This window comes from Buteo buteo, chromosome 3, assembly GCF_964188355.1.
Source record: "Buteo buteo chromosome 3, bButBut1.hap1.1, whole genome shotgun sequence".
Classification (NCBI taxonomy): Eukaryota; Metazoa; Chordata; class Aves; order Accipitriformes; family Accipitridae; genus Buteo; species Buteo buteo.
Window position 1 is genome coordinate 4,891,879 of NC_134173.1, and position 25,267 is coordinate 4,917,145.

General features: G+C 39.5%; 1 protein-coding gene across 3 annotated transcripts in view; it reads right to left on the reverse strand.

Moving 5' to 3' along the window:
- The window catches only part of EPB41L4B (erythrocyte membrane protein band 4.1 like 4B), a 169,963-nt gene that overhangs the window by 78,506 nt on the left and 66,190 nt on the right, over nucleotides 1–25,267 (reverse strand). For 2 of the 3 annotated variants that reach the window (XM_075022720.1, XM_075022719.1), the window contains exons 4-15: nucleotides 24,169–24,247; nucleotides 20,675–20,719; nucleotides 19,779–19,831; nucleotides 15,417–15,537; nucleotides 14,687–14,774; nucleotides 14,020–14,108; nucleotides 13,617–13,686; nucleotides 13,275–13,444; nucleotides 13,062–13,171; nucleotides 10,948–10,978; nucleotides 10,399–10,432; nucleotides 9,280–9,347 (exon numbers count right to left, since the gene is read on the reverse strand). In XM_075022720.1, coding sequence (XP_074878821.1) covers nucleotides 9,280–9,347; nucleotides 10,399–10,432; nucleotides 10,948–10,978; nucleotides 13,062–13,171; nucleotides 13,275–13,444; nucleotides 13,617–13,686; nucleotides 14,020–14,108; nucleotides 14,687–14,774; nucleotides 15,417–15,537; nucleotides 19,779–19,831; nucleotides 20,675–20,719; nucleotides 24,169–24,247 — 958 coding nt within the window. Of the gene's footprint in view, nucleotides 1–5,077; nucleotides 6,479–9,279; nucleotides 9,348–10,398; nucleotides 10,433–10,947; nucleotides 10,979–13,061; nucleotides 13,172–13,274; nucleotides 13,445–13,616; nucleotides 13,687–14,019; nucleotides 14,109–14,686; nucleotides 14,775–15,416; nucleotides 15,538–19,778; nucleotides 19,832–20,674; nucleotides 20,720–24,168; nucleotides 24,248–25,267 lie in introns of those variants that run through there. The other variant, XM_075022721.1, reaches the window with a different exon arrangement.

Here is a 25,267-nt window from a genome sequence, read left to right on the forward strand (position 1 = left end):
GATGAAAAGCAACACAGCTATTTTGTCATCTGTTTAGCTACTGAGTTCATTGCTACATCATTAAACAATTTAGAAAGCGCTGGAGATGTATTAATGTTTCGTATTTCTACTTCTCTAAGGTTCTCAAAATTGCAGAAATTGGTAATGGCAGGTAAACCATCGTGATTATAATTCCAGCACAGATTGTTATGGGTTTAGTAAGGAAAAAATAATTTATAAATAATTAGCTTCTTATCTGGAGTTTAATTGTATTAGATCAGTACTTCCTACTACTAATTAGGTGTGGCTACTTCTTTTATTTTCTTCACAGCACAGAAGTAAAAGATGTTTTTCATTGCCTCGTTAAAAAAAACCAAAACTTTTTTTTATAATCCATCAACATATGACATTGTTAAACCAGGAACTACAGGTTTTCCAAACTGTTCCTGTATGAAACATCTGTTTTTGCTTAATTCAATACATCTTCATCTTTGATATGATGAGCTGCAGGTTTTGCTGTTTGATAGTTTAAAACTGAAGGTCATACTAGTAGTGCTACGAAGAGAAAGAGGAAGAAGGAAAAGGAAAAAACAAGCACATCACAAACTTAAAAGATAGAAAGTACAACAAAACAATCAAAAGCAGAAATGTAATCGTGGTGGCAATTTAAAAACAGAACCCTAGGGGCATTGCCACTGGTTCCCCAATAGCCTTAGCTCAATATTTGTCTTATTTTTAAATTAGCAGATTCCTCAGCTCTTAGAAGGTGTGATGACTAAGGCAGTCATCATGAATGCTGCTTCTGCTAGAGAGAAAATGAACTAGATTTATTCTGAAAAGACACATGCAACAGAGCATGGAAGATAAGATGCCACCAAACCAAAAGAGTAGTCCCACAAAGTCAAGAGAAAGTCATTGTTCCAGAAACACAAAACAAAGAGGTAACATTGGGTCTAAGATAGGCTTTTGGAACTTCCCATCTCCACCAATCTGTGCGCCCAGTCTGCCAAGACTGGGGAAAAAAAATTGTTATCTTTAGGAGAGTTGGATGGGAGAGATAGTTGGTTTGGTTTGTTTTTTTTTTTTTTTTAAAAACCCACACCTTTTCCTCCTGTTCAAAATTCAAGGTATATTACATGCAGAAATTAAAAGCAATATGCAAGTTATTACAGACATGCTTGCATTTTCTGTAACAACCTACTAATACATGCAGTGGACAGTGCCCAGAGAGGCTTGACTTACGAACTTTACAACTAAATTCAGATTAACATTCATAAAACCAACTGTTTCAAAATAAGTTGTTTTGCTTTAAAGGACAGTCATGGAAGAGTCATTAGTATGTAGTTGAGAGCAGCATTTAGCCTGCAGAAGCTTTATGACTGGAAGTGACTCATATCATGGGAGGAACTCCAGCTCAATCAAGTGTTTATCTGTTTTTTTGTGACACAGAGGCAACAAAAGCAACAGCACATACACTTGGAAAGGAAGCCCATTTGACCAGTCACTTCAAGATACAACACTATATGGAAAACAAGGGAAGCTGAACAAGGTCTTCATCATTACCACACACTGCTTTGCAATGTACTGCAAGAGGCAGACGGAAAAGCGTGGTCCATCCCTTGATGTGGTTTTTTTTTACCTACTTTGACTAGTATTGTTTTTGTCCAAAAGCTGCATCTTTCTGTGTGTCTGGTGCCTGCTGAGCAAGGAGGACTGATTTTCCTGCAGGCTCTTCGATAGTAAAACTTGGGAACATGCATAAGAGCACTGTGTTTTTCCAAGCATTTGCAGTTTGACTGTAAAGTAGGAAAAAGTGTTTATTGTGAAACGGTTCAAAATCTCAATCCTCACACTGTAGCACAGGTCTGGTTAGGGTGCAGAGGCTTGACCCGCACAGTGCTGGTTCAAGCTGGCTCTCAAAGAAGATTCGTGGCTAGCACAGTCTTAACAAAAGAAGCTAGGGCCCTGGTGGATCAGTCCCTTTTCGAAGCACAACACGCACAGTCTCAGATCAATTTTAAAAAAATACAGTTCCTATTTTACGTCCATTAATGCCAGCTGGTCTGTAACAGCTCTGGCTTGAACAACCTCTTTAGCTACCATTAGAAATGCTGCAATGACAGCATTCCCCTACAAGTCTGCTTTCCTTGTTTCTCCTTTGCAGAGTAAGAGGAAAACCACTCATCATCAACAGTCCTTCCAGAGATCTAGTATGTCAGGTTAGACGGATGTGTGTCAAAACTTCTCTCTTTCTAGCTAGGTAGCAGTAGCCTGCCTGCTTGATACAGAAACTGGAACGACTTGTGGAAAACCTCCTCTGAAAACAGATGATTGTGGTGCTGAACTGCCTTCTTCCTCCCCCTCAGAGGGCTCCATCTAGCCAACTTCGACGCCTGAGAAGCAAGTGATATCCTCAATTTCATTTTTTTCCTCGTCTTAGACATTCCCCAGCTCATTCCTTGCCAGCAGCTGAAGTTCCATTCTCAAGATTACTTGCAAGCTCTAACACTCTTTCTCTTGCAGGATGAAGAGACATCTTCTGCAACACTCATCCAGAAGGAAGGAAAAATGACATTTTAGATCACAAGGCCAGAATATATGCTTTGCTTCCATCCACAATGTGAGAAAGCAACCCTCCTTTTGGTCAATTTGCACATGGGTTCACTGATAAAAGGATCTGGAAGGACTTGTCCATTCTTTTCCTTGAGTGTGCGAACGCCCGACTGCCAGCTTTGGAAATGCATTACAAAACCCAATCCCTTTGTTCCCTTTGCCTATGACTTGCATCAGCTAGAGAAAAATAGCTGAAAATGAAAGTTTAAAGAAAAAGCCCACACTAAAACAATTTACCAAAAGTGCCGACACTTTCAGTATTGTATTTCAGTATTCAATATTACTCATTAGTTTGCATGCCAGGGCCTGACTGCGGCTGAAGAGCGATATATTTCAGCCTAAGTTACAGATGGGGAACTGCCAGCTGTATGATTCCTCCACCAGTTCCTGGAGGAGAGGATGCAGGATTACAGAGTTATTAGAGTGCAAAAGTAACTCCTCTGCAAATCCGAATCCACAGAGTGGAGCTTGAGCTCTGCTGGGGAAGAACTGGTGTCCAGCTTTATTAAACGCAGGAGGAAGGTATGCAGAGAGAGGATCAGAAGATATCCTCAGCCAAGATGTATCAAGCAATTCTCCAGCGCGTGGAAGAATGCAGCTGATGACATGCTGGACTTGAGATCGGTGTAATTTCTCAGACGGCTGCCGCTGTATTCACACACGCCGCCCCCCGTCCCCCCCAAGTTGATGCGAGGATAGTGTTTATCACCTGTAATCTGATGACAGAAGAGTTCCTAAGTGTATGCTGGACTTCTAAAAAGATTTCAGACTTGCATAATGAACAGACTTCAGAAGGGGGTGGAAAAAGTTTGCAGGCACAGTTTAACAGGTACCCCCGAGAACATGCTTCATTTGGATTCAGAACGTGGTACCTCCTTCAGGCAGTTTGCAAGGCTTTTTTTTAAACAACTTCCCTGTATATTCAGAGCACATTCAAAATGCGTTGATTTCTCTGTACCTAGAATGACTGTGTAACATGCTCTTTGGTAAAAATTGTGAGGCGTTTCCTCACGAAGAACTCCTAGTTAAAATAATTCAACACCATCTATAAATACTCACATACCAGGGCTATCAAGTCCCTGTGTTGAGTTTGTGCATCTATAAACTACCAGTGGCTTCCCGTAGCAGCACAAATCTAGGAGGTAGTATTGATTTACATTGCCAGAGCTTTCCCGATATTTTATTTTTAAACAAAAGGTGCTACTACATGTAACAGCTGAGTTAACCAAACATTTTCCACCTTTCTCCTCTCTCTGCTCTCGCCACATAATTTGGTTTTCAGCTGCAGTGTTTTGTGTTGCTTCAAACACAAAACTGCATTCCTAACATCAAAGGCCTGTATTAGTCACTTGTTAAAACCAATGCTTTTTAAGGAAAGAGTGTACTAATTTTAGGAAAAAACCCAATGTGCTATTAAATTTAAAGCAACTTATTTGTACTACTTTGTTCAGACAGATAATACCCATATCCACCTTCGTTCAGGTGATGTAGGCTGCACAGGTCAGTCAGAGCAATGCTGGGGTCAGAGAAGAAAGAGGTAGAAATGTTCCCTCTTCCCAACCACATCCCAGCCCATTTGCTACAAGAAGCCAGCTAAGACTAGAGCAAGGAAAGAGAGAAATCGATCCCTTCTTACCTATCCGATCGCTCGGTGGCTTTGCCGGTACAGATTTCTGCAGACAGCAAGGATGTGGGATGAAAAAGCAAAAGGGGGGTGCGGAGTGCGTGAGTGCCTTCTCCAGAGAAGCAGAACGACAAGTGCTTCCCTCGAGGGGACACACACAAACTGCAGAGCAGACAACTCCCACAGGTTGTTCTTCACCCTGTGCAGACCTCCTGCACGAGGCGTTTTAACGCTTAAGGACCGGTTAGGCCTTGTGCTGTCTTTTCTTGCGATCTGTCAGGGAGATCCCTCATTCAGTGCACCTTCAGCAACAAACCAAACCACAGATAACACGTGATGAGGAGGAACACTGACAACGAACCACACAGAAACCAATGAAGTTATATGACAAGAACGATACGTATTATGAACATAGGTGTGTGAACTGTAAAGCAACAATGCTCCGCTTTAACGCGAGTATTCAAAAAAAACCTCCTCCAGAAGGCATCCAGAGCAGCAGCTAAACTAGGCTCTTGTTCCAGTGGCTCCAACAAAGTTTCTCTTTCTTCCTTTCCCAAATAAAATGCTGCTAAAACAGAGGAAGAATAGCTGGGGGAAACTGAAGTCAGCCTCTATGATTACCCACCTTAGGCTTACTCTGGCATTTTCACATCTCAGTGCACAATTGCTTTATTGTTTTCCGCTCTCTAGAGGCTGCACAGAAAATGTCGATCCAGCACAGCATTAGTGATTCCAGGGCAAAACAGGTACAAGCATAACATGTATCATATCTCTCTCCCCTCCCCCCAAATCTTTCAGCAATCAATAATGCATCATAATCAGAACAAGAAGATTGAAAATTTTTATTTGTACTTAGCACATACAGGAAAGATCAAAACAAATATTAAAAGATAGAATTTGTAAACAAATATATTTCACAAAAGTTATACACTGTCAAATTTGCTCTGAAAAAATTCATGGTTGTAACCATTTATAAATGTGTATTTAACAAAATCAAGTTAAAAACTACTTAATTTTTAAAATATCCCAAATGAAGATTCATTCATTCCAACAACTTCAGAGAGACCACAGATGTAAGGCCTAATTAAAACAAATGCATGAGTGAAGATGGCACTATGATTTCCGGTTTAAAAAAAGAAAAAAAAAAAAAATATCGGCAAGTGATCAAAATACCAGCCAAACCTATTTAAAGACCTAGGTTTGTAAAATATACATTCAACTTTGCAAACGTCTAACTTTAAAAAAATAGAGCTATTTCACTAGATCATCGTCATCTTGTAGTGTACCGATTAAGAGCTGTGGTTTTGAATCCACTCAGAGAAAAGTTATCGGTAGGTAGTTTTATGCGATTGTATAGTTCAACTTCCATAATCACATTAAAAATAAGAAGACAGCAGCACCCTTTCAGCAAGGATTCATTTTTAACATTCTTGCCTTTATAGCAGCAGGTATGGTTTTGGGGAATGCTATCAATATGATCAGTAAGTCAAAAAAAGGAATACACGTACTCCATGAAGTTTATTACAGTGTTCTTTCCCTATACTTGTTTTCAAAGTTAGGCAAGCACCTCTATTTTTGCTGTGGAACACAAAAGTTAAAAACAAATGACACCCAAACCTACGACTACCTCAGTAGGCTCCCTTTGTTGGTGGTCCACAAGCCATTTTGATTGCCAGCGTGAATTCTGTTTTTTCCTCCCTCCAGTCTCCTATTTGCACATCAACTAAAAAAAAAAAGTTTCTCAAACTTCATCTATTAATTTGACTCAAAAGAAACAAGGTTATAAAAATAACTAAGGCACAAATGGCTGATCTTCAACAGCAGGCAGAGGGTCACAGATTCAAAAGTACGGTAGAATGTAAATCCCCAGAAATACTTCTGGTCTCAGGGCACTGGAAATTCTTACCAGCTTTCACAAAAGGTTTTTCAAGATTTTTTACAAAGATATGGAAAATACTTTTCCCAAGAATGTCCATGAATACGAAACAACGATGGATGTACATACAAAGACACACACTTTTTGCACAATACACTTTGAACATACTGCAGACAGACAAGGACCATGGAATGCAATGATCGTCTAAGGTGGCAGGTGAAATGAAGATGGCTGTTTTTCAGAGAGTCGTCATGAGTTTATCTTGGTACACCATGCTTTGGACTCCTCCTAAATTCTTCTGGTTCTGTTCCTGGATATATCGTAAATTGCTGTCCTCTCCACTTGTGGGGGGTTTCCAATATGGCCTGTCATCATGATAGGGTGGCCTGTACCATTTGCACAGTTATTGGTTAGTGAGAGATGGAAGTAAACTTATGAGTGCTACACAGTAACATGAATTCATCCAGAAAGTGCTAAGCATGCCTACGATGCGATGGGCAGCTATCGGTAAGGGAAGGAAATGGTGGCGGACCTATAGGTCCGATGCAGAAGCCACCGAAGCAACTGGGAATCTTTTAGCTGATTTCAAAAGGCTTTGAATTGGAGCTCAGTCATTAAAAACCCTCTCTGTTTTCAAGTGTTATAGACAAGTGCCGTGCATCAATGCTCCTGAGGGAGGAGGAGGCTGGAAGAAAACTAAAAGCGTACAACAAGTAAAATAAACCATATCATGCAAAAAGTTGAGCTCACAGAAATATATCCTTAAGGTTTAAAAAAATTAAGAAAGGCAATCCTATTAAGGATGAGAACTGCTCTTCTGTAAATATTGCCATTCCTTCAGTGCTGGTGCAGTTAATTACACTGAAGCAGCCTGTAAGTTACATAGTCACATTTTGTTAGGATGAACACCTAGAGTCTATAGTTAGTACAGGTATTCCTCTGTGACTATGCAGTGAAACTTGCAAAAGTACTAAGAGAAAAAATAATTTTTCTCTATTTGTTCATTACTTATTGCTGCTTAGAGATATTAACCTCAATCATTCCTACAGTGTCTCCTGAATCATTGGGGGTGGTGGGGTGTGTGCATGTAAATAAATAAATAAAATTTTTGAACAGTAGGTAGGAAACCACAATATTTAAAATTCCCTTATTACCAAAGTGAAGTTGCACTTTTTATTTTGGTAGGGGTTTTTTTATGCTAGCAGAAATACAGGCAGGTTTAGATTTTACCTTTTTTTTTTTGAGATATTCTAAAGTTATATAATGACAACTGTTAATTGGAATGAATTTTCTCAGAAGACTGAACATTAAGTTAACTGCAAACAAATAATTTCACCAAAAGAATTTTACTAAGGAAGACTGAGATGCAATTCCACATATTATTTCACAAATTATCCAACAAAACCCCCATATGTAAGATGTATTGCACAGGTAGTTTCACTTCAGCCCTTGGCCCATTCTAGACTTGCACGCCCAGCAGACAGAATTTCATGTATCTGTGTTTTGATCTCAAGTTCATAGCTGGATGGATTAAGCTTTTCCAAATCAAGCTATCCAAGATGTTAAAACATCCAACTCTTCTACTTTGACTTCAAGTAACAATAACTTGAAGCTTCCACTTCAACCGTACACTTACACGCTTCTACCTGCCTGGGACAAAAATTCTAAGCAGTTTTTCTACTGAGCCTGCACGACTGAGCTTTTCAGTACATTTTTTAGCCTTACAAGCCTAGCTATTTAAAAGCCATTGTTCATATTTCACTGACCTTGATCTTTGTCCAGGCAGTGGGAGGGCTGAAGGGGGAGGTTGTCTACACATATTACAATACATTATTGTGCTTATTTCAGTATCGCTCTGCTCCAGGGTGAATTATTCGGCTTTAAAATGTTACAGACTAGTACCATGAGTGAAGAAATCTTTAGAAAAATTTCCTCAAAACCTCAAACGATTTGTAAAATCATTAACCTCTCTCAGCAATCACTCTTTTGTAATGTGAAGTTGTACATCTTAAATCACACAGAATTAAATGGACAAGTAAACCCTCAAAACAGGAAGAATCTTGAAGTGCAGGCAAAGATAATGACCCAATTTAAAGTTTTCTGTTTCTAGCATAAATTTAGTATCTGTTTTACTGCTGATGCCAGGAATTTTGAGATGACAATGAGTATGTCTGCTTCTCTGCCTAATAAGTATTTCTAATAACATATTTGCCTTCTCCCTGCATTCTCAGACTCAAACTCAGACCAAATTGTCTTTTCATCCATTTTAAGCTCAGCCTCATCTTCAGAGCCTGCCTACACTAAGAACGAATTCTACCTATCCTGATGTAAGAATACAGAGATAAAAATGTAAGATGAATTGGAATGAAGATTAGGGTATTGGTATTTTTCAGTCAAGACAGTAATAATTTGTCTAAAAATCTGAGAAACCTAAAAAGGTTACTTTTTATTAGGATATAGTAGCAGCTGATTTTTATCACATGTACATGTACAGACATATCCACCAGCAGGTGCATGCCTCCACTATGCGTTCCAACAAGCTGGTTCTAACTTGGACTGAATTTCTTCCAAAATTTCTTTTCACTCAATTTCTCTCATTAGTAGTTACAAAATAAAAAAAGTATGGTGAGAAAGTAGCACAACAGCACATACAGGAATATTTTTGTGAAACAGTTTCTCAAAACCTCAATGTTATAATTTCACTAATGCTAATTATCAGTAAAGTGCCATTACATTGTTCCACGTACATGTCATTTTTCCATATACATTTCTGCAAAAGATGAAAAAAGTGCTGCAATGCAAGAACCTGTTCACTTGCAACTTAACTTTACCCTAAAATGAGTTTCTTCTTTGTTTTAGGAGATTAAACACTGATCAAATTGCAATTAGTTTTATTGAAGCTACTGAGAATCTTCCCATGCTACATACTCCCTACAGAAATACACTGAAGTCGTATTTCAAATTCTGAATTAAAATCAAGCTGAAAAAAATTTTCATCAAGATTAGGACATTCCAAAGCAAAATCTAAACAGAAGTTATTTAATACTGCCTCTACATCACGTATTTCTAACTTCTGTTTGCTTTTCATGTGCAGAAAATTGCCCAATACGTCCACCAAAGCTTCATGCCAACAGACTAAGATAAATAAAGAAGTAATCATCTTTTTCACAAAGTGAAGATTGCTTACCTTACATTCACAGGTGTATGTGGATGCCAGTGTGGCTGAGCAGGATGTATATTTGGATGATACTGTGGCTGCAAGTGAAAACATTGAACTCGGTTAATTAAATCATATAAAAACTCCCTATTAACTTTAACTTTTTATTTTCCTGGGGCCATGAGAAACATGCTCCCTGTAAGCCCTAGAAATCCCACTGTTTCAGACCTTCTCCCATGCCATTGAGCATATACATGAGACCTCTTGGTGATGAGCTTGCTCATTAGGACACACTCATGGGAAAATGCAAAGAAAATTGCTTTGCTGTTTGAGAGACAACCTGGCACACCTAGTGCTGCTCATAGAAAGCACATCAAAAGAATGTCAGCTTTAATCAAAGGTGGAGAGTGAGAAAGGTTACTATTGTAATAGCAATCTTCAGAAGGTCACCTATCTTTGGCAACAGCATTTCTCTCTCATATCCATAAGATCTTGAGAATAAACAGTGACACAAAATCACTAGTGAGGCTTTTAATAAAAACAAGTGTTAAAACTAAGTTCTCGTGCACACACTCAGGCTGGATGAAAGCACAGCTTGTTTTCTCAGTAGCACGGACTGCTAGTATCGCAGATAAAAAATGGGTAAGGTTTTTCACTGAAGTGTATAAAGGAGCTTGTTTAAAAAAACCCAAACAACCAAACAAAAACAAAAAACAAACATTTGACCAGCAATGAACTCCTTAAGTGTTGTGATGGGGAGATAAGTGCAACTTGGAACTTGTTGTCATGGATCATCCAACCTGAGAGGCTGCTCTAGATAAAAGCTTGCTCACAGAGCAGTCTCCTGAGGGCCATCATATTCACAGTCCCAAAGGCTTTAACCTGGGATTTCACAGAAAGGGAAGGGAAAGAGAGTGGCAAATGGAGTGTATTCAGCTTACAGAGCATCCAAGAACACAGGGGAAGAAAGAGAGGAGTCCTTCCACCTTCCCCTTAACTCCCAACGTGATGTTGTTCATTTCTGAACCACCTCAAGGAATCTCACCCCAGAGAAAAGAAAGGGGAGCAAACCAGCTGTACTAGAGCCAAAATATTTATGACTAAATAAGAAAATGACAATATTCTCCTCAACAATTGTTATGCTCTTACCTGGTAGTTATGGACTTCAGGAGTATTTTTAGCACTAAGGGAGAAAAAAAAAAAAATGAGCTTTTATGTAATCGGTACACCTACGTCACAATTTCTTATAGTTCAGGGTACTACTCTTCAGGGAAGTATTACAGTGAAATAAAATTCATATTCTTAAGGACATCAATATTTTATTCAAGACACACACCACAGCAATTAGAGTGCAAGAAAAAGGGGTGCAAACTTTTTTTCTTCATTTTACATCTATGAAACAGGAACAAATAATGCTAGATAAGCTAGCATAATAGCAATGAGCAGAAAGGAAGTATGTTTAACTTTAGTCTGATCTCAAACACAAAAAGGAAAAAAAAGATTTAAAAATGGAAGCACTTAAAGTCTCATAGGCAGTCCCCAAGAAAAATCTGGTGCTGAATAATGAGAGATCCCAAAGCAATTCATCTCACACCAGAGAATTTGCTTCGACAAATCCTAATGCAGAAATGGTCTTCAGAATCCTTTTTGCCCGACAACAGCAACTGAGAGTTAGAGAGAACTTGGGCAGTCACTTACCACAGTTGTGCTGCTTTCACAGGATTGTTTGCTTAAAAAGAAACAAACAAAAAACCTTAAGACAGGTGAAAAAAACTTAAGACCTGTGAAATATCAGTCATTTTGCAGCTATGGTGATTGGGATGTTACACTACAGCTTAAGCAAATCCTCATACAGACGTATGTGCACAAATGCATCAGAATCGCAACTGCAGCCCTGTGCTTTCTAGCATTCCTGTGTGAGTACATAAAGTATGAGGCAGACACAAACCTCCCTCTACTTCTTCAAGGGGCAAAGCCTGTCAAAGATGACAGCAGACAGACTATTTCCTTCAAACGTCACAAAAGAAGGACTTTTGACAGAGTAAGTTCTGCACAACCAGAACACTACTCTTCTCACCTTGCTGCAGCTACCATGTCAATACCATCGAGTCCTTCGGAAACTGGAAGCTACCCCCACAGAAATTTTGCACCTTACAGAAACCAAAGTATTCCTGAAGCTGGTAATGGCCTGTGTCTTATTATAGTGAACGATGGTAGCCAAAAAAAAGCCCATCAGTTGAGAATACAGGAAGGTACTGAGCAATCTTGAGCAACAAGGTCTTGGCTTGTGCTTTGGATGGGCTGGAAAGAACAGTGAAGAAGGCAGTTTTGTATCTGGGAGGTATCTTTTCCTTTTCCTGACAAACAGCATATTTCTCAAGAGCATTGAAAAACTGCTGAGTGATACAGCTGAAAATCCAAGTCTCTGCTGAATTCAGAAAGTGGATGACAAACTTAATGAGACACTGTAGAAGTCTCAAAGAGACCGAGCTAGGACAGAATCCAATGCCTGTGGGCTGCAACTAGGTACAGGTCTTAATGGCCAAGAGATGCGTGAAAGACAATAATCTAAAGGGAGTTTTTGCATTAACTTAACAAACATGCTGTTGAGCTCTCTGGAGGGAGATCATCTGGGGGTGACAGAAGTTCTGCCAGGCTGCTATGCACAGAGAACTAAACTGAGCATAAGCCACACTTTCTCCCTTCTCCCCACATCTCACAGACAAAAGTACAGAAGCACTGAGACCCAAGGTATAACCTGCAGGTCTGACAAATCCTGTTATTGTAAAAATAAAATTAAAATAATCCATTTTTCCACTTATGAAATCATCCACACTTACCATATTATTGACTCTCATGTATCACGTAACAGTATCTCAGAAACTTAATAAATTTGCATTTCTGTAAAAAACTGACACGTACTAAGGAAAGGGGGGAGGGGGGGGAGGGTGGGTTACAGTCTCTAGAAAGCATACATGCTTGCTACCCCTTTCCCCCCATTGTACATGAGAAATAGAAGTGCCCCCATAACACCACCACAAGGACTTTTCATGGAACTGAGATTCATATTCTAGGAATACAAAGGAGTGCAAAGACAACCTAAGGGAATGTCAGTTCACCCTGCTCCGTACAGCAACTACACCTCCAGCCTCAAGTAATACAGAATTTAGAGGGGGTTGTCTTGCAGTGCTCCTTCCTAGGTTTTGCTACAAGGAATAAAAATCTCAGCTTAAGTTTTGAAGGACAAATGACAAAACCACAAGGGAAATCAATTCCTTGTCATTCCATTCAAATTCAACACATTTCAAGTCCTAGAGAAAGCTAGTTAAGGTCAGAGTCTGGACAGGTGAATAACATGCCATTACTGTCAGGAAAGCAGCAACAGCCGCATAATGAGACTGCTCAATAACCCTAGAACTATCTGGCTAGATAAGCAAGTCAGTGAGGCTTTTGGACACTGCTCCACTCTACATGACAAATGCACTTCTTCAAAGACAATGTTACATGCTTTCCCTCATTGAGTTTGATGTAACTTTCTTCCCTCCTCAACAGAGCAACAAAAGAAACCATAGGTACCTTCTTCATAGATGGGGGATGGAAGAATTAAGCGTAGACAGAGATTAAAAACGGTAGATACAAACAATGGACTCTGACTCGGGAGAAAAAAACCATGTAAAGTCTGATTTTTAGGTGGTCTGACATGTTTTTCTTTTTATACTGTCATACAGATTTTATGCTTGTAATACACCATTTATATGAGTTAACAGGACACCTGCATGACTGGTTCAGTGAACACATGTACAAACATTTACCCTTAAAAGTTGAATGCCTTCGAGAAGGATATCGCTTGCTGGGCCTTCTTTCAAATGTACTAGTCCTGCGTAATCTTGTCCCATGTGTTGCTTGATACTCTGTCCGCCCACTTAAAATACAGAAATAAACAAAGTTAACTACTGCCTTTTGCTGGATGCTGTACCCGCTCCTTTGTATAAACACAAATATATTGCTGTTACTTCGCTAAATACCTGAATCTGAAGCGTGATCCCAGCCTTATGAAGTCGGATCTACTGGATTTACTATTTGCTGGGGCTCGCAATCTGAAGAAAGCATGGTGCTCCACTGCACACTTCCACAAGTGTTTGCACGTTTTGGCACTGTCTAACCGGAAAACAAATGTGTGCTCTTGCTCTCTGCCCTAAATGCAGAAACAAAAGCTTTGGAAGTTGGCATGCATGGTATTAGTTACTGTCCTTGGCAGGAGAAATACAGCCTGGGCCAACAGTGTGCTGAGCCTCCCTTGTGTTCTCACCAGCCTGAGCACACAACACACTTTGTTGGATCAGGCCCAAGTAAGGGAAGAAAGTTACCTGTTCATCATCTTCCACAACCACAAGCGTTAGTTTGCTCTTTTTAAAGTCCATTTTTGTAATTTTAGGCCTAAACACAAGAAGCAAAAAGAAAATTAATGGAAAAATGGCATTTTGTAATCTAGGACCATCCCCCAAAACGCAGGGGGGATTTGCAATCCTGGAACACACTTCAGGAATTGTAATAGAAATATGATTTACTGGAAATGTCACTATTTTTCAACAAATACTTCACGTTTGAGAGTGGTACTTCTAGCCAGGCCAATTTACCTTCAGATTTAACCTTGATATTTTAACCTTGCAGATTCAATCTAAATTACAAAACGTAGTCAAGATCCCATTACGTAAAGGAGAAAGATTTCAGCATTTTAATAGAAAGGAATATAACACAAAAACAGATTACCAAAAGAATAAGCCTATTTTGTTGGCTCCTTCAAAGATCAATATGCCCGTTGGTGTCAGTCCAAGAGCGTATTCACAACCATCTCTTCCCTGCAAGCAAGAACAGAATCAATAATCAATTATGCCATTAGCAGTGTAAATTTTACTACGGTAGTATGTCAAAATCCATAGGCTTTAAACTAAACAATAAGGTTTGCGTATTTTTTTAACATTACAGAGCAGAAGAATATGCATCTGTATTGGGTGCAAACTGGTGGGTTTTGGCAACAGGAGGCTGCAGGGTGCCCTGCGTGGGAAGAGGCTGCGTGCTGCCCCAGACAGCTCCGATGTCTGTGGAAATGGCCCCACACCAACGCTGCAGCCAGGGGAGCCCACACCTCGGCTCACCCGTGTTTAACAGCAAGCAGTAGCTGCCAGGGGAAGGAGGCACAAAAGGAAAAAAAAAAAAAAAGAAAATCGAGGGACATGGGAAAAGGCATGTGGAAAGGGACACTGTGGGGCACGTGGCTGGAGATGCACTCTTGGGAGGAGCCCTGCAGGAGGGAGGGAATTCTGAGGGACCACGGCCCACAGGACAACCCACACCACAACAAGGACACCCCGAGGGACTGATCCGCACCAGGGCAAGGACCCCACATTAATAAAATAAAGTGGTACGCGGATCTTACCTTAACTACGTGCATATCTACACCATACATTTCTAGCCATTTAGCTTTGTTCAAGTAGCACAATTCAGCCTGCGCCGGGCTCTTTCCCCTAAGAGCATAAAATTTATTTACGCTTTATGGTAAGAAATTTTTGTGCGTTTTAAATGTTTTAAAATTCATTCCCCTAACCTTTTCCTTTGGGTCCTCAATCTTAATGACACTAAATGGTATTTCAAGCTTAGCTTATGTTTTTACCCTCTTCCCTCCAAATGAAAATAAACCAGAGGGACAAAAATTGAAAAAGGTCTAAAATTGCCAATAAGGATGAAAGTTCAGGTAAGACAGAATCACCGAAATGTACCATATTTATTAACAAAAGACAGGAAAAAAGAGTTTGCTACTACCCTGAACATAAAAATTTATATGTGCATGTGTGAAAGGAGAGAGAGAGAGAGAGAAAGAGAATTGTTTCCAACATAAACAGGAAAAAGATCTGACTGCTTAAACTGTTATGAAATGATCTAAATAAAAACAAATTAAAAAAATTAAAACTCACCCCACCAACCTTCCTTAATTACACTTGCTATTTCTAGGGAAGGGGAGGGCTCAAAATCTATTTACAGTACTTCTCAACTGACAAACATAATCATCATTTCACGTCTGTTGAAGGGGTTCTTGTGGACATATTTGACTTTGGAAGAGAAGAAAACTTCCTTTCGCTAGAGACACCACTCCCACACAGGTACCCTACCTGCACTCTTTCCACTTCTGAAAAATGTCAAATTCCATTGTTTCGGTCTGGTTTGGTGCAAACCTGAATTCAGACACAAGTTCTGGTGTGTGCTCTGGGTGCTCACACTCTCCCAGCTCAGCTGCAATCAACCAATTGAAAAGTTAAAAACATAAAGATTATGGGATGACCAGAAACATTTAATTCCATAATCTCCACAAAGACAATGATAGTTTGTAAGTTTTTAAGTATGTTGTAGAAGAATGCACTTGTGCCAACGCTGTAAGTTAACACCCCCCAGCCCTGGCAAACTCAAGCTAGATTGTAAGTTAACCGCTTGCCCCCGCAAACGCAAGTCAGATTTTACAGCAAAAGTCAGACAAATGCATTTGCAGGAGCAGTGTAAGGTTATGGTACAGAATTCTGACATTCAAGAATGTTAGAACTAAACCAGCTTAACTAAAGCCGCTTCTCTGGATTTTAAAGCATTTAAAGGAAATAAAGTTTCTATTAAAACCAAAAATCAATGCACTACTGTTTCAGGAGAGGTTACTTTGAAACTTCCTCTCATTGCGATGAGGTCACACTTTTCATTCCAAAACTCTTCCCATTCTGTTGCATGCTTTGTTACATTACTGTTCGTGTCAAAACATGAAGGTAATACCTAATCTCAAGAAACCAGTGACAAAGTTGTGGGTTGTTTGGTTTTTTTTTTTAAAACCACAGTGGTGGTGTAATATTCTGATTAAGTAATTTTTAAGGAAAGAAATGCTGAAGCATTAACATAATTGAGGTGTCACTTTCAACTTATTTGCTTAGGGCCCGGTATCATCTTTGCTAGGAGCAGAACACTTGCAAACTCTAATGAGCTCAGCAGGAGATGCAAGTGCCGAGCATCTCGGTGACTGACACCCCTAACCGTCTTGTGCCTGCGACATGCTTTGCTCCTGGAACCTCTTGGCTATACAAAGAGGCTGTAACGTCACTGCCTCGGGACTGTGAGACAAACATCAGTGGCAAATACACTGTACAGCAATACTGTGTGTCACCTGACATATGATGTGATTCCAAACCAGGCCTTTGTCAGTCGGGGTTTCTTGACTACTACTACTACTACCAAAAAACCCCCAAAAACCCCAACAAACATAGAGGGAAATAAAATCCCTTGAAGAAAACAAGTTTTCTCACTTCAGGGCAGCTTTATACGTAACAGTTGCAAAAATTTAATTCACTCTCCATCTTCAGAAGTATCTAGCATGATACATTAGAACATAGGAAGTTACATTCAAAATGCAATCTGTTGACTGATACACCCACTAGGTGGTTTTGAGCACTTGAACTTCGCTCAAACATTTAGCATTCCTCAGGATATTAAGCAGATCGAGTTCACCAATCTTCATTTCTAAACAGTGCCTCACACACATTTTTTCTCTTCAATGGTAATCTTCCATGGTGAGTTAGAGTATTCTTATCTACATGTCTTTAACAGAGATATCGCAGCTCTGCTGCTGTTTCATCTAAGTTGGAAGCCTATTTAACACAGATGATGCTAAAAATTACTGGCCGTCCAGTCTCCAGTATATAAGAGGGAGCCACAACAAACATTAGCAAGGAGGACTTCAGTTTCTTACTTTTCTTCCCCTGAAGTTTGATGTGTTGACAACTATCTAGGAAAAACATGGGAGATTTCTCTACTAGGTTCACTGAGAGGGAAGGTGGGGAATGAAGGCTGACTGTGCCGTAAAGAGGATGCGTAAGGGTGAGAAGAACCATGAGCACGTAGGACAAGATACACAGAGAAGCTAGGGCAGAAGTATTAAGTACAAGAACAAATACCACCCTTGTTTCTCAATAGCTGCACTCGCTGTTTATCCACTTTCAGGCAAACAAACAACGTCATTATTTTGATCTCTAAGAAACAAGTCTTGAGAGTAAGAGGCAGTAAGAGTCTCACCAGCTCCCCACACAGGGTAGAAGGGCAGCAGAAGAAGGGGGAAGCGCGGCTCTGTAGGAGGATGCTCTCCCTAGTGTCTTTCCTGGTGGAATTATGTTCCCTGAATGGCTCAGCAGCACTAATATTTTTCAACACAAGGGCACAGCAGAGGACCCATCTCTTCATTTGCAGTTTTATGACAAAGTATCATGCTTTGGCATGTCCCTTCTCTGGTCTTTTTCTTTCTGTGTTTTTTTTTTTTGGGGGGGGGGGGGGGGGGTGTTACATATCTTGCTTATATACATTATCTGTGTTCTTTAGTAACTGCATAAACTGGGGGACATTTTTAAAAGGAAGTTTCCTAGAAAGTTTTTGAAAACTGCAAAAATATATTTATCTGTAAATATATTGTTGATTCTTTTACAGAAGGAGAAAAAACAAAGTTTGCACTATCCCATGAAGATGTCTTATGATTAGAACTGAAAACTGGAGATCTGAGAAAAAGTTTTCCTTTTGAGTTTAATTAGTAGTTTCAAAAGTATACCTGGTTAAATACGAAAGCCATGCAAGACTCACGAGGTAGTTAACTTATTCTAACAGTGATGATTCAAGTTTGATGACAACCTTTCTGCAGATAATCCCTAAGCAAAGCATACGATTATGTATCTGCTTCACAAGTTACCCCATACTGCAAATCAAATGTTATTTGCTACAGAAGTTCCTTCACCGGACTGGCAACAAACCAACAATTTACGTTTGCATGGTGATTCACACAGAACACCAGCCTTGGAAACTGTTGTTTGAAACAAAGAAAGAATTACTGTAACAGAACAACTTCCTTGAAAAAGAAAATATATGAAGTTTAAAGCTGTTCTGTCAAGAGAAAAGGCTTTTCTTTCAGAGGGCTTAGAGTACCAATTCCTGAATAGCCATTTATAACTTTTTCTTTACTGTTAGGAAAGCCACACTAAGGAGCAAGACTGGATTTTACAGAGTAAATGTAACCTGCTGAGGGGGGAATAATCATTTGACATTTCTTTGAACTCTTCTGCTTAATTAAGTTTCCAATGCCAATAAAACGTAACAAATGTTATACCAAAGAATGCCAATTGTAGCATATGTCAGCAGAGATAATAAATTAGTTGCAATAATTAAATAATTTTGGAGAAACTTATTGTGATGATGTCAAAATAGTGGAAAACTGAACTGAAAAAAAGCAGGAAAGTATAAAAGTATGTTCCCACAGACAGTGTCAAGAAGTGTTAGTTTTGGTACCTAGTTGGAGACATTATAAACATGATGGATAGCTATTGTATTACATTTACACAGTAATCACAGGTGTCAGTTACTACCCAAAATCTTGAGGCATCAACCTATTATTCTTTGCTTGGTTGTCCTTGCTTAGACCAGGGGTGAGGTTACCGGTGTTTTTATCTGTGGAAACGGAGGCAACAAATCAAATACAGGCTCCAGATTTTCTCCATCTCAAAAAGAAAAACAGAGTTTGCCTGCGGCAGTTCTCTGCACACCTAACAGTCAGAGCTGTGCCACACTGGCGCAGAAAAATAATCCACTGCCCTTTAGATTTACATCTGTTGCTGTTTGGAAGTGACTTCCCAGTTTTGACTGTCAAGTCCATCTAGAATCAGTGAGTTATCTCCATTGCTGTGTTAAACTAAGAGATTCTGCCTAAGCACTCCATGTGCCATTGCCAACCACCAGCAGAACAGGAAGAGTATTTTCATTTCGATTAATTTTGCTGCTGATATGCGTAGAATGGACTAGCTCACTGCACTTTCTTTCAGAAAAAAATGAACTTGATTTGGAATTCATTACACAAGTTTTTCCCATCTGCAAAACAAACGGCCTGAAATGGAATGAGTATTTATATTAATGTATTCACAGAAATAAAAAAACCCCACGTTTTTCCTACAATAAACTAATGAAACCTAGTGTCCTAAGGTTGTTGTGGTTTTGTTTTTTTTTTTGATCGTGTAACCCTTGCTCCTTACACAGAAGTACTCTTAGTTCTTACCTTTCCATATAATTTTCTCTTCTTCAGTACCTGCCACCCCCTCCCTCCTGCTCTGTAACCATCTCCCATGTGGCTGAAGTAGTAACACTGTGCACACACCACAGCTGCTCCCTCAGTGGGGAACTATTTGGGGTCTGTCTTCCCCGGTCAGCCCCTGGTTTCCCTGAAACCTTTGTCCATCCATGCCTTCGAGGCTCCTTCCCTTTGGCAAGCATGCCGAAGTTAGCTCACGTAGTTCAGAAGTTATGAATGAAGGGAAGGCAGGAAAGTGATCTCCCTAAAATTCTTCTCCTCACGTAAAGGAATGGCATTTATATATCATCAGTGAGAAAACATTAGTAACAACGAGTGAAAAGAAACTAGTAGGTGAGTTTTGTAATACATTAAGACAAACCACTTTCAAAAGACTGCATACCTTGAAGACACAGAGCTGCTAGTTCAACAGCAGTTTCATACGGGCATTTCAGTCTTAAAAAGAAAAAAAAAAAAGCTATAGAAATCATGTCTTTTTTCTCAGTGAATACTTCTTGCAATAAAGCTGAAAAGTAGTCTGATATAAGAAATAGAAACATTAACTTCCACAAGCTATTAATGATATGAAACATCTACAATTGATTTTTACTTGCATATGATTATTTCCTAATTTGGTACATTCTAGTTACTACTAAACACATGATACGCTCCACCATAAAACAAGCTTGAACTAATAGAGAAGACATTAAATAGACTAAGAAAACATTTTTGCTTCAACACTATATTTTAGAACATAGCATTTTAAGTTTTTGGGGGTTTGTAATTTAAAAAAATAAAAATAAAATAGAGCCGGTGTGAATATACTGGCCAGGGTGAGACTATAAACACACAAAATATTTTTACAGGGTTGACCTGTACAGAAAGTGTTGCACTTCATCATCTTTTCCTCCTCTACTTTACCTACCATACTGAAAAATATGGTAAGCCCATGTTACATTTTCAAGTCATAAAAACCAGGACAGTCTTTGCTCTCTTTATAAATGTCCATCACCTGGTCAATCCATCAAAGGTCTTTACCCATTCTATTTGTCAATAATATAGTCATGATGCACACAAAGTCATGTTATCTCTGTGTTCTAAAGGAAAAAAAAATGCATGTGGAACTGTAAATCATGCTTATAATCTGTGCAAGAATATCATAAAGATATTATTAGAATATTAAAGAACTAAAAAAAGAATTAAAGAGATGATGCAGTTAAAAGTAAAATTTTAAATCACTAAGAGATTAACTATTATAAATACCTTAAATTACAGCTGTAAGAGCAAAGATGTACTTACTTCCCTGAAAGAATGTCTTGCCGGAGCTGTAATACAAACAGGTACCTGACAAATAAAAATTTGGAAAGTCAAAAGTATATATAATGTCATCTTTCTAGCCCCAATGGCTGGAAAAATATCCCAATTCATTTTGCAGTCACAACATTTTCATTAACTCGCTCTTAAAAAAAAGGGGCCTTTGGGATCACTCAGATACACCCTGCAACGTTCACAGTTCCCATAGCTTTCACTAAAATAAAAAAGAAGAGAACATTTTTTACGTACTGGCTATGTTCAGGATGTTTTCCAAAGCCTTGCTGTTTAGAGATGTGCTCTATCTGAGCATACACCACAGCCACCTAAATGTTATTGACACTCCAGTGTTCTCCTGAACTGGGTCTTACCCAATTCAGGCAAGAATTGAACTAGAGAATCTAGAGCCAAAACGCAGATAAAGGCATGAAGACTTCAGGGCTACCTTCTCAAACACAAATATTGAGCATGGGGAAAGTCCAAACTGGGCAAAAAGGAAAAGCTCAGACTGAATTTTCACTTAAAATAGCAGAAAAGTTCTGAATAAAAGAAACCTGAATTCCACAGAGCCCACGCATTTATTTAGGAGGCCAAGTAGGAATTTACAGCCTTCAAACTAGCAGTATTTTAAGCTGTTGCTAATTTTCAGTTCTAGGCATGCTTCACGTCTCACAGCCACTCAAGAGTTGGGGTTTGCGGCATGCAGAAGTGCCCCAGGTCCTGAAGAGCTCTGTACAGGGCAGGATGGCAGAGGCAGGCTCTGCACTGCTCTGGACACTGCAGGGTGAGGCTTGCAACCATGAGTGACTCGAGAAAAGAAAGCATGAAGCACCACTGAGTCAACCCAGTAAAGGCAAACAACAACTCCTCCTATCTTTACAAAGGATGCTATGAAGACCAAGTGTCTTTCACCACAAAGGACGTGCTGTGAACGTGGTGAAGGATGAGTCGTTGGAATCAGACAGGAAAACAGATATGAAAAGGAAGATTAAAAAGACTTCTCATGATACACTAAAGCAGAGTCAGATTTATCCATGCTAGCTCTGTGTCACATCACTGATTCACCTACTTGGCTAATACCTGACTTGCCACACAAACCTGGGTATCTGCATGCATAGATTAAGGGCAGACAAGTATATTTCCTGTTCTTACTGTTTTCCCCTAATGATGCACAACCCCCTGAACTCTTCTAAATTTGCAAGAAAAATCTGGGCAGTGCTTCTGTCAGTGTCAGCTGGCCTGTGCAGGGCTGCAGCTCTGCTCTGGTTGGTATGGCTTATTCTTGCTCCTCTTCTGCATGCAGACTGACAAGCATTGCCATCTCAATTGTTGATATTCCAAATCAGCAAAATACCTTAGAAAATTCTCCACAACACACATGTACAGACATGTACATTCCTCTGTTGTTTTTCTAACTAAACTAACTAATCGGGTCCCATAAAAGTGACAGAAGACGTCTTCCAAAATGCACTGGATTTCAACTGTGGTTTTAAATTGGAAAAAGATAGAGTGTGTGAAGGGTTTCAACGCTTCCCCATTACTGTGCTAATTATGAGAGTGTGATGTTTACAGCTTCAGTAGAAACTGGAGTCTACTAGAAAACAGGTCTCCACAAGGAATTTCAAACACCCCCCCAAACCAGGCCGGTTCATGGTTACTGTTAATGATCATTTTTCTTCCTCCTCTTACTCCCATTCGATGTCCCCTTGGAATAATTCTGAGTATATAGTTGTTAATCCTCACTTTTTACTCAACAAGCTACCTGGAAAATATGATCCAGCCAGCATAAAGATTCTTAAGAATCCAGCAACATTCAAAATTACTTTCCCCAACAAAAAAGGAAAACTCAACTATTTGTTCACTGTAAAATCAATTTCCAGCTCATTTTCATTTTCCTTGCATAGTTTCACAGTGGTCTTCTGTCAAGCTTATAATTAAAAAAAAAATTGTTCGTAACGCTGACAATTTAGCTGACTAAAGTGTTTTTCTAATTAAAATAGTCTTCTGAAATGTCACCTTTCAGCAATAATTAGATCACAAAACATCAGAGGTTAATACTTACAGAGGAAATGTCTTACTTGATCACAGCAATGATCACATAGCTCAGAAACCCACATCTCGCAGTGACTAGGATCATATATTTCAGAGGATTAAGCAAGAAATCTTGTGGTAGACAGTAATGGAATAATTTGACCACAGAGGGAATGTAATACTTGTCCAGCATCACCCTGATGTATGAAGACTTACATCCATTTTCAGAAAATATATATTATTCCTACTAATTTAACTGCATTTTCTCATTAGAGAATCCCCCAAATCATCCAGGTTTTTGGATCCTCTAAGATCTTATACTCGATTACATAAGCAGCAGGGAGTTCTATAGGTTAATTATACATTGTCTGGCAATATGCCCTTTTACTGAATTAACACTGCTGCACTAAACTGATAATGGATATTAAAGCCTCCATGTCAGTATCATAAGGTGGTGACAATTAGCTCTTTGATCTTGTCTCGGGCAGTGAAAAAAAAATACATGGTCAACACAGCAGATGGGAGACAGTAAACGTATGCCTGCAGGCATAAGTTTAATGTAAACATCACATGCACACGAACTACAACAACCAACAATCTTTAAACATCTTAGGCTGACTGGGAGTACGCTGATTATTGCCAACCAAATTAGAAGACATAGAAAGTGCCCTATGGTGAGAAACAGAACAACAAAAAAAGATAAAATAACATTAAGATAGATGATTACTATACAAAGAAGACAAAGTTGGCAGACACAAAAGTCAACCCTTTTCCTCCAGCTGCTCTTTTCCCAGTTTTCAGAATATTCGCTAGATCACACCAGGGTGCTATGAACCCAGCAAGGTATAGTCCTCACAGCCCAGGAAACAGCCCACCAGAATGAAACAAAAGACCTCCAGGTATTCTAAGGTGACTTGATACAATGCAGTCCTTACACCTTTTGCACCACGGAGAACTCGTGGCGAAGTGGAAGAGATTCAGCCAAGCAACCAAGAACTCAAGCTGTCTATTCCCACAATTCTGTGGCCTTTATACCATTATTAAATCACCCCCAAGTCTCAGGGCAAGTGGGACAATGCAGAGCACTGGTATTTTAGCAGGACACGATGGAAAGTCCTCCCAGAGGTATGGCAGGTGTCGCTGGTGTAAGGAGCAGCTGTGTCCCAGCTGCAGCTCTCCCCACCCAACGCTGCCTTTCTTTGCTAACTTCAAAGCACCAGAACACAGCATCTCCTATAGACTAAAACACTTGGGAGAGGCCCATGAATGGTTTCTGGCAGCAAATAAAAAAGCTTATGTTTCTTAGGTGTTTTCCTACTGTCAGAGAAGTCAGACAAAATGACCACTCTTAGTAAGACAGCTCAAATCACCTGCTTACAGCACCCCCATGTACCTTAGATGTCATATTTACCCCTCTGCCAGTCACCCAGTTAACCATGCATAGTTCCTACCTTGTAAACTCCTCATGAAGGTTGTTCGGTTCTGATGAATAGTACTTAATTCGAAAATGCAACGTGTACGGAGGTCCAACTGTATATGCAGAGATTTTAAATGGGGGAAAAAAAAAGTTTACACTAGTTGCAGTTCTGCTAAGGCAGAACAACAGCCACCACCCCACAATCCGAGAAACCCAAAATGAATTATGTTTTTCAAATTCTTCAAAGAAGCAAATATTTCATGTTTTTAAATTAAAAAATGCATGAAAAAAAGATTAGATGATTACCATACTTTATGATACTCTAATCATTAGATTAATCAAGCAATAGTCCATTTGGCAAACACATTTTTGTTAAAAGCCCCGCAGCATCCTGTGAATGACTGCAAGTTCCAGGTACGCTGCCTGTTGCTGGGGGCAGGGAGATATGGAAGGGAGAGGGTGATGCTTCTTGTTACCAGGCACAAACACAACTCCAAAAAACTCCCACCCAATAGACAGGCTTTCAATTGATACACGCGAATGAGAAAAGGTGAGATAATAAAGTGAAAGAGCTGACGAGGACTCTGGAAGGCACCCACGAACACAGAAAGTTAACAAATTCCAGGAAGTGGAGTTGTAAGAATTGTTATTTGCTAATGCCAGAAGGTGAACGCTAGGTCTGACTTTCTATGTAACACAGATAATAAAATGTTACCCAGCTACGATGAGACTGTGACCAACACATCCTTATCTGCCTAAGCCTCACGTTCCAGACTAACAGCCTGCTGGTATATTAAATGCTGGAAAAAATTACTCTTTCTCACACCTTTCTAAGGTCTTCTGTAACACGGCATCAACACAGTATATATGTGCCCATTAATGATTCATTCTACTAAACAATATGCAGCCAAATCTCTAACAATTAGAGCTTTGATGTTGGCTCCAACAATAGCTCCTAGAGGACAGGTTGTAAGTACCCTAGGCTGACAGGTAGGCACCACTGGTAAGGTCTGCATCAGCAAGATAATGACTCTTACCTGCTCACTGCTGGGGAAAAAAAAAAAAAAAAAAAAGAAAAAGAAAAAAAAAAGAGCAGTGAGCAACATCCATCATGAAAGAGGACCTCTTCTCAA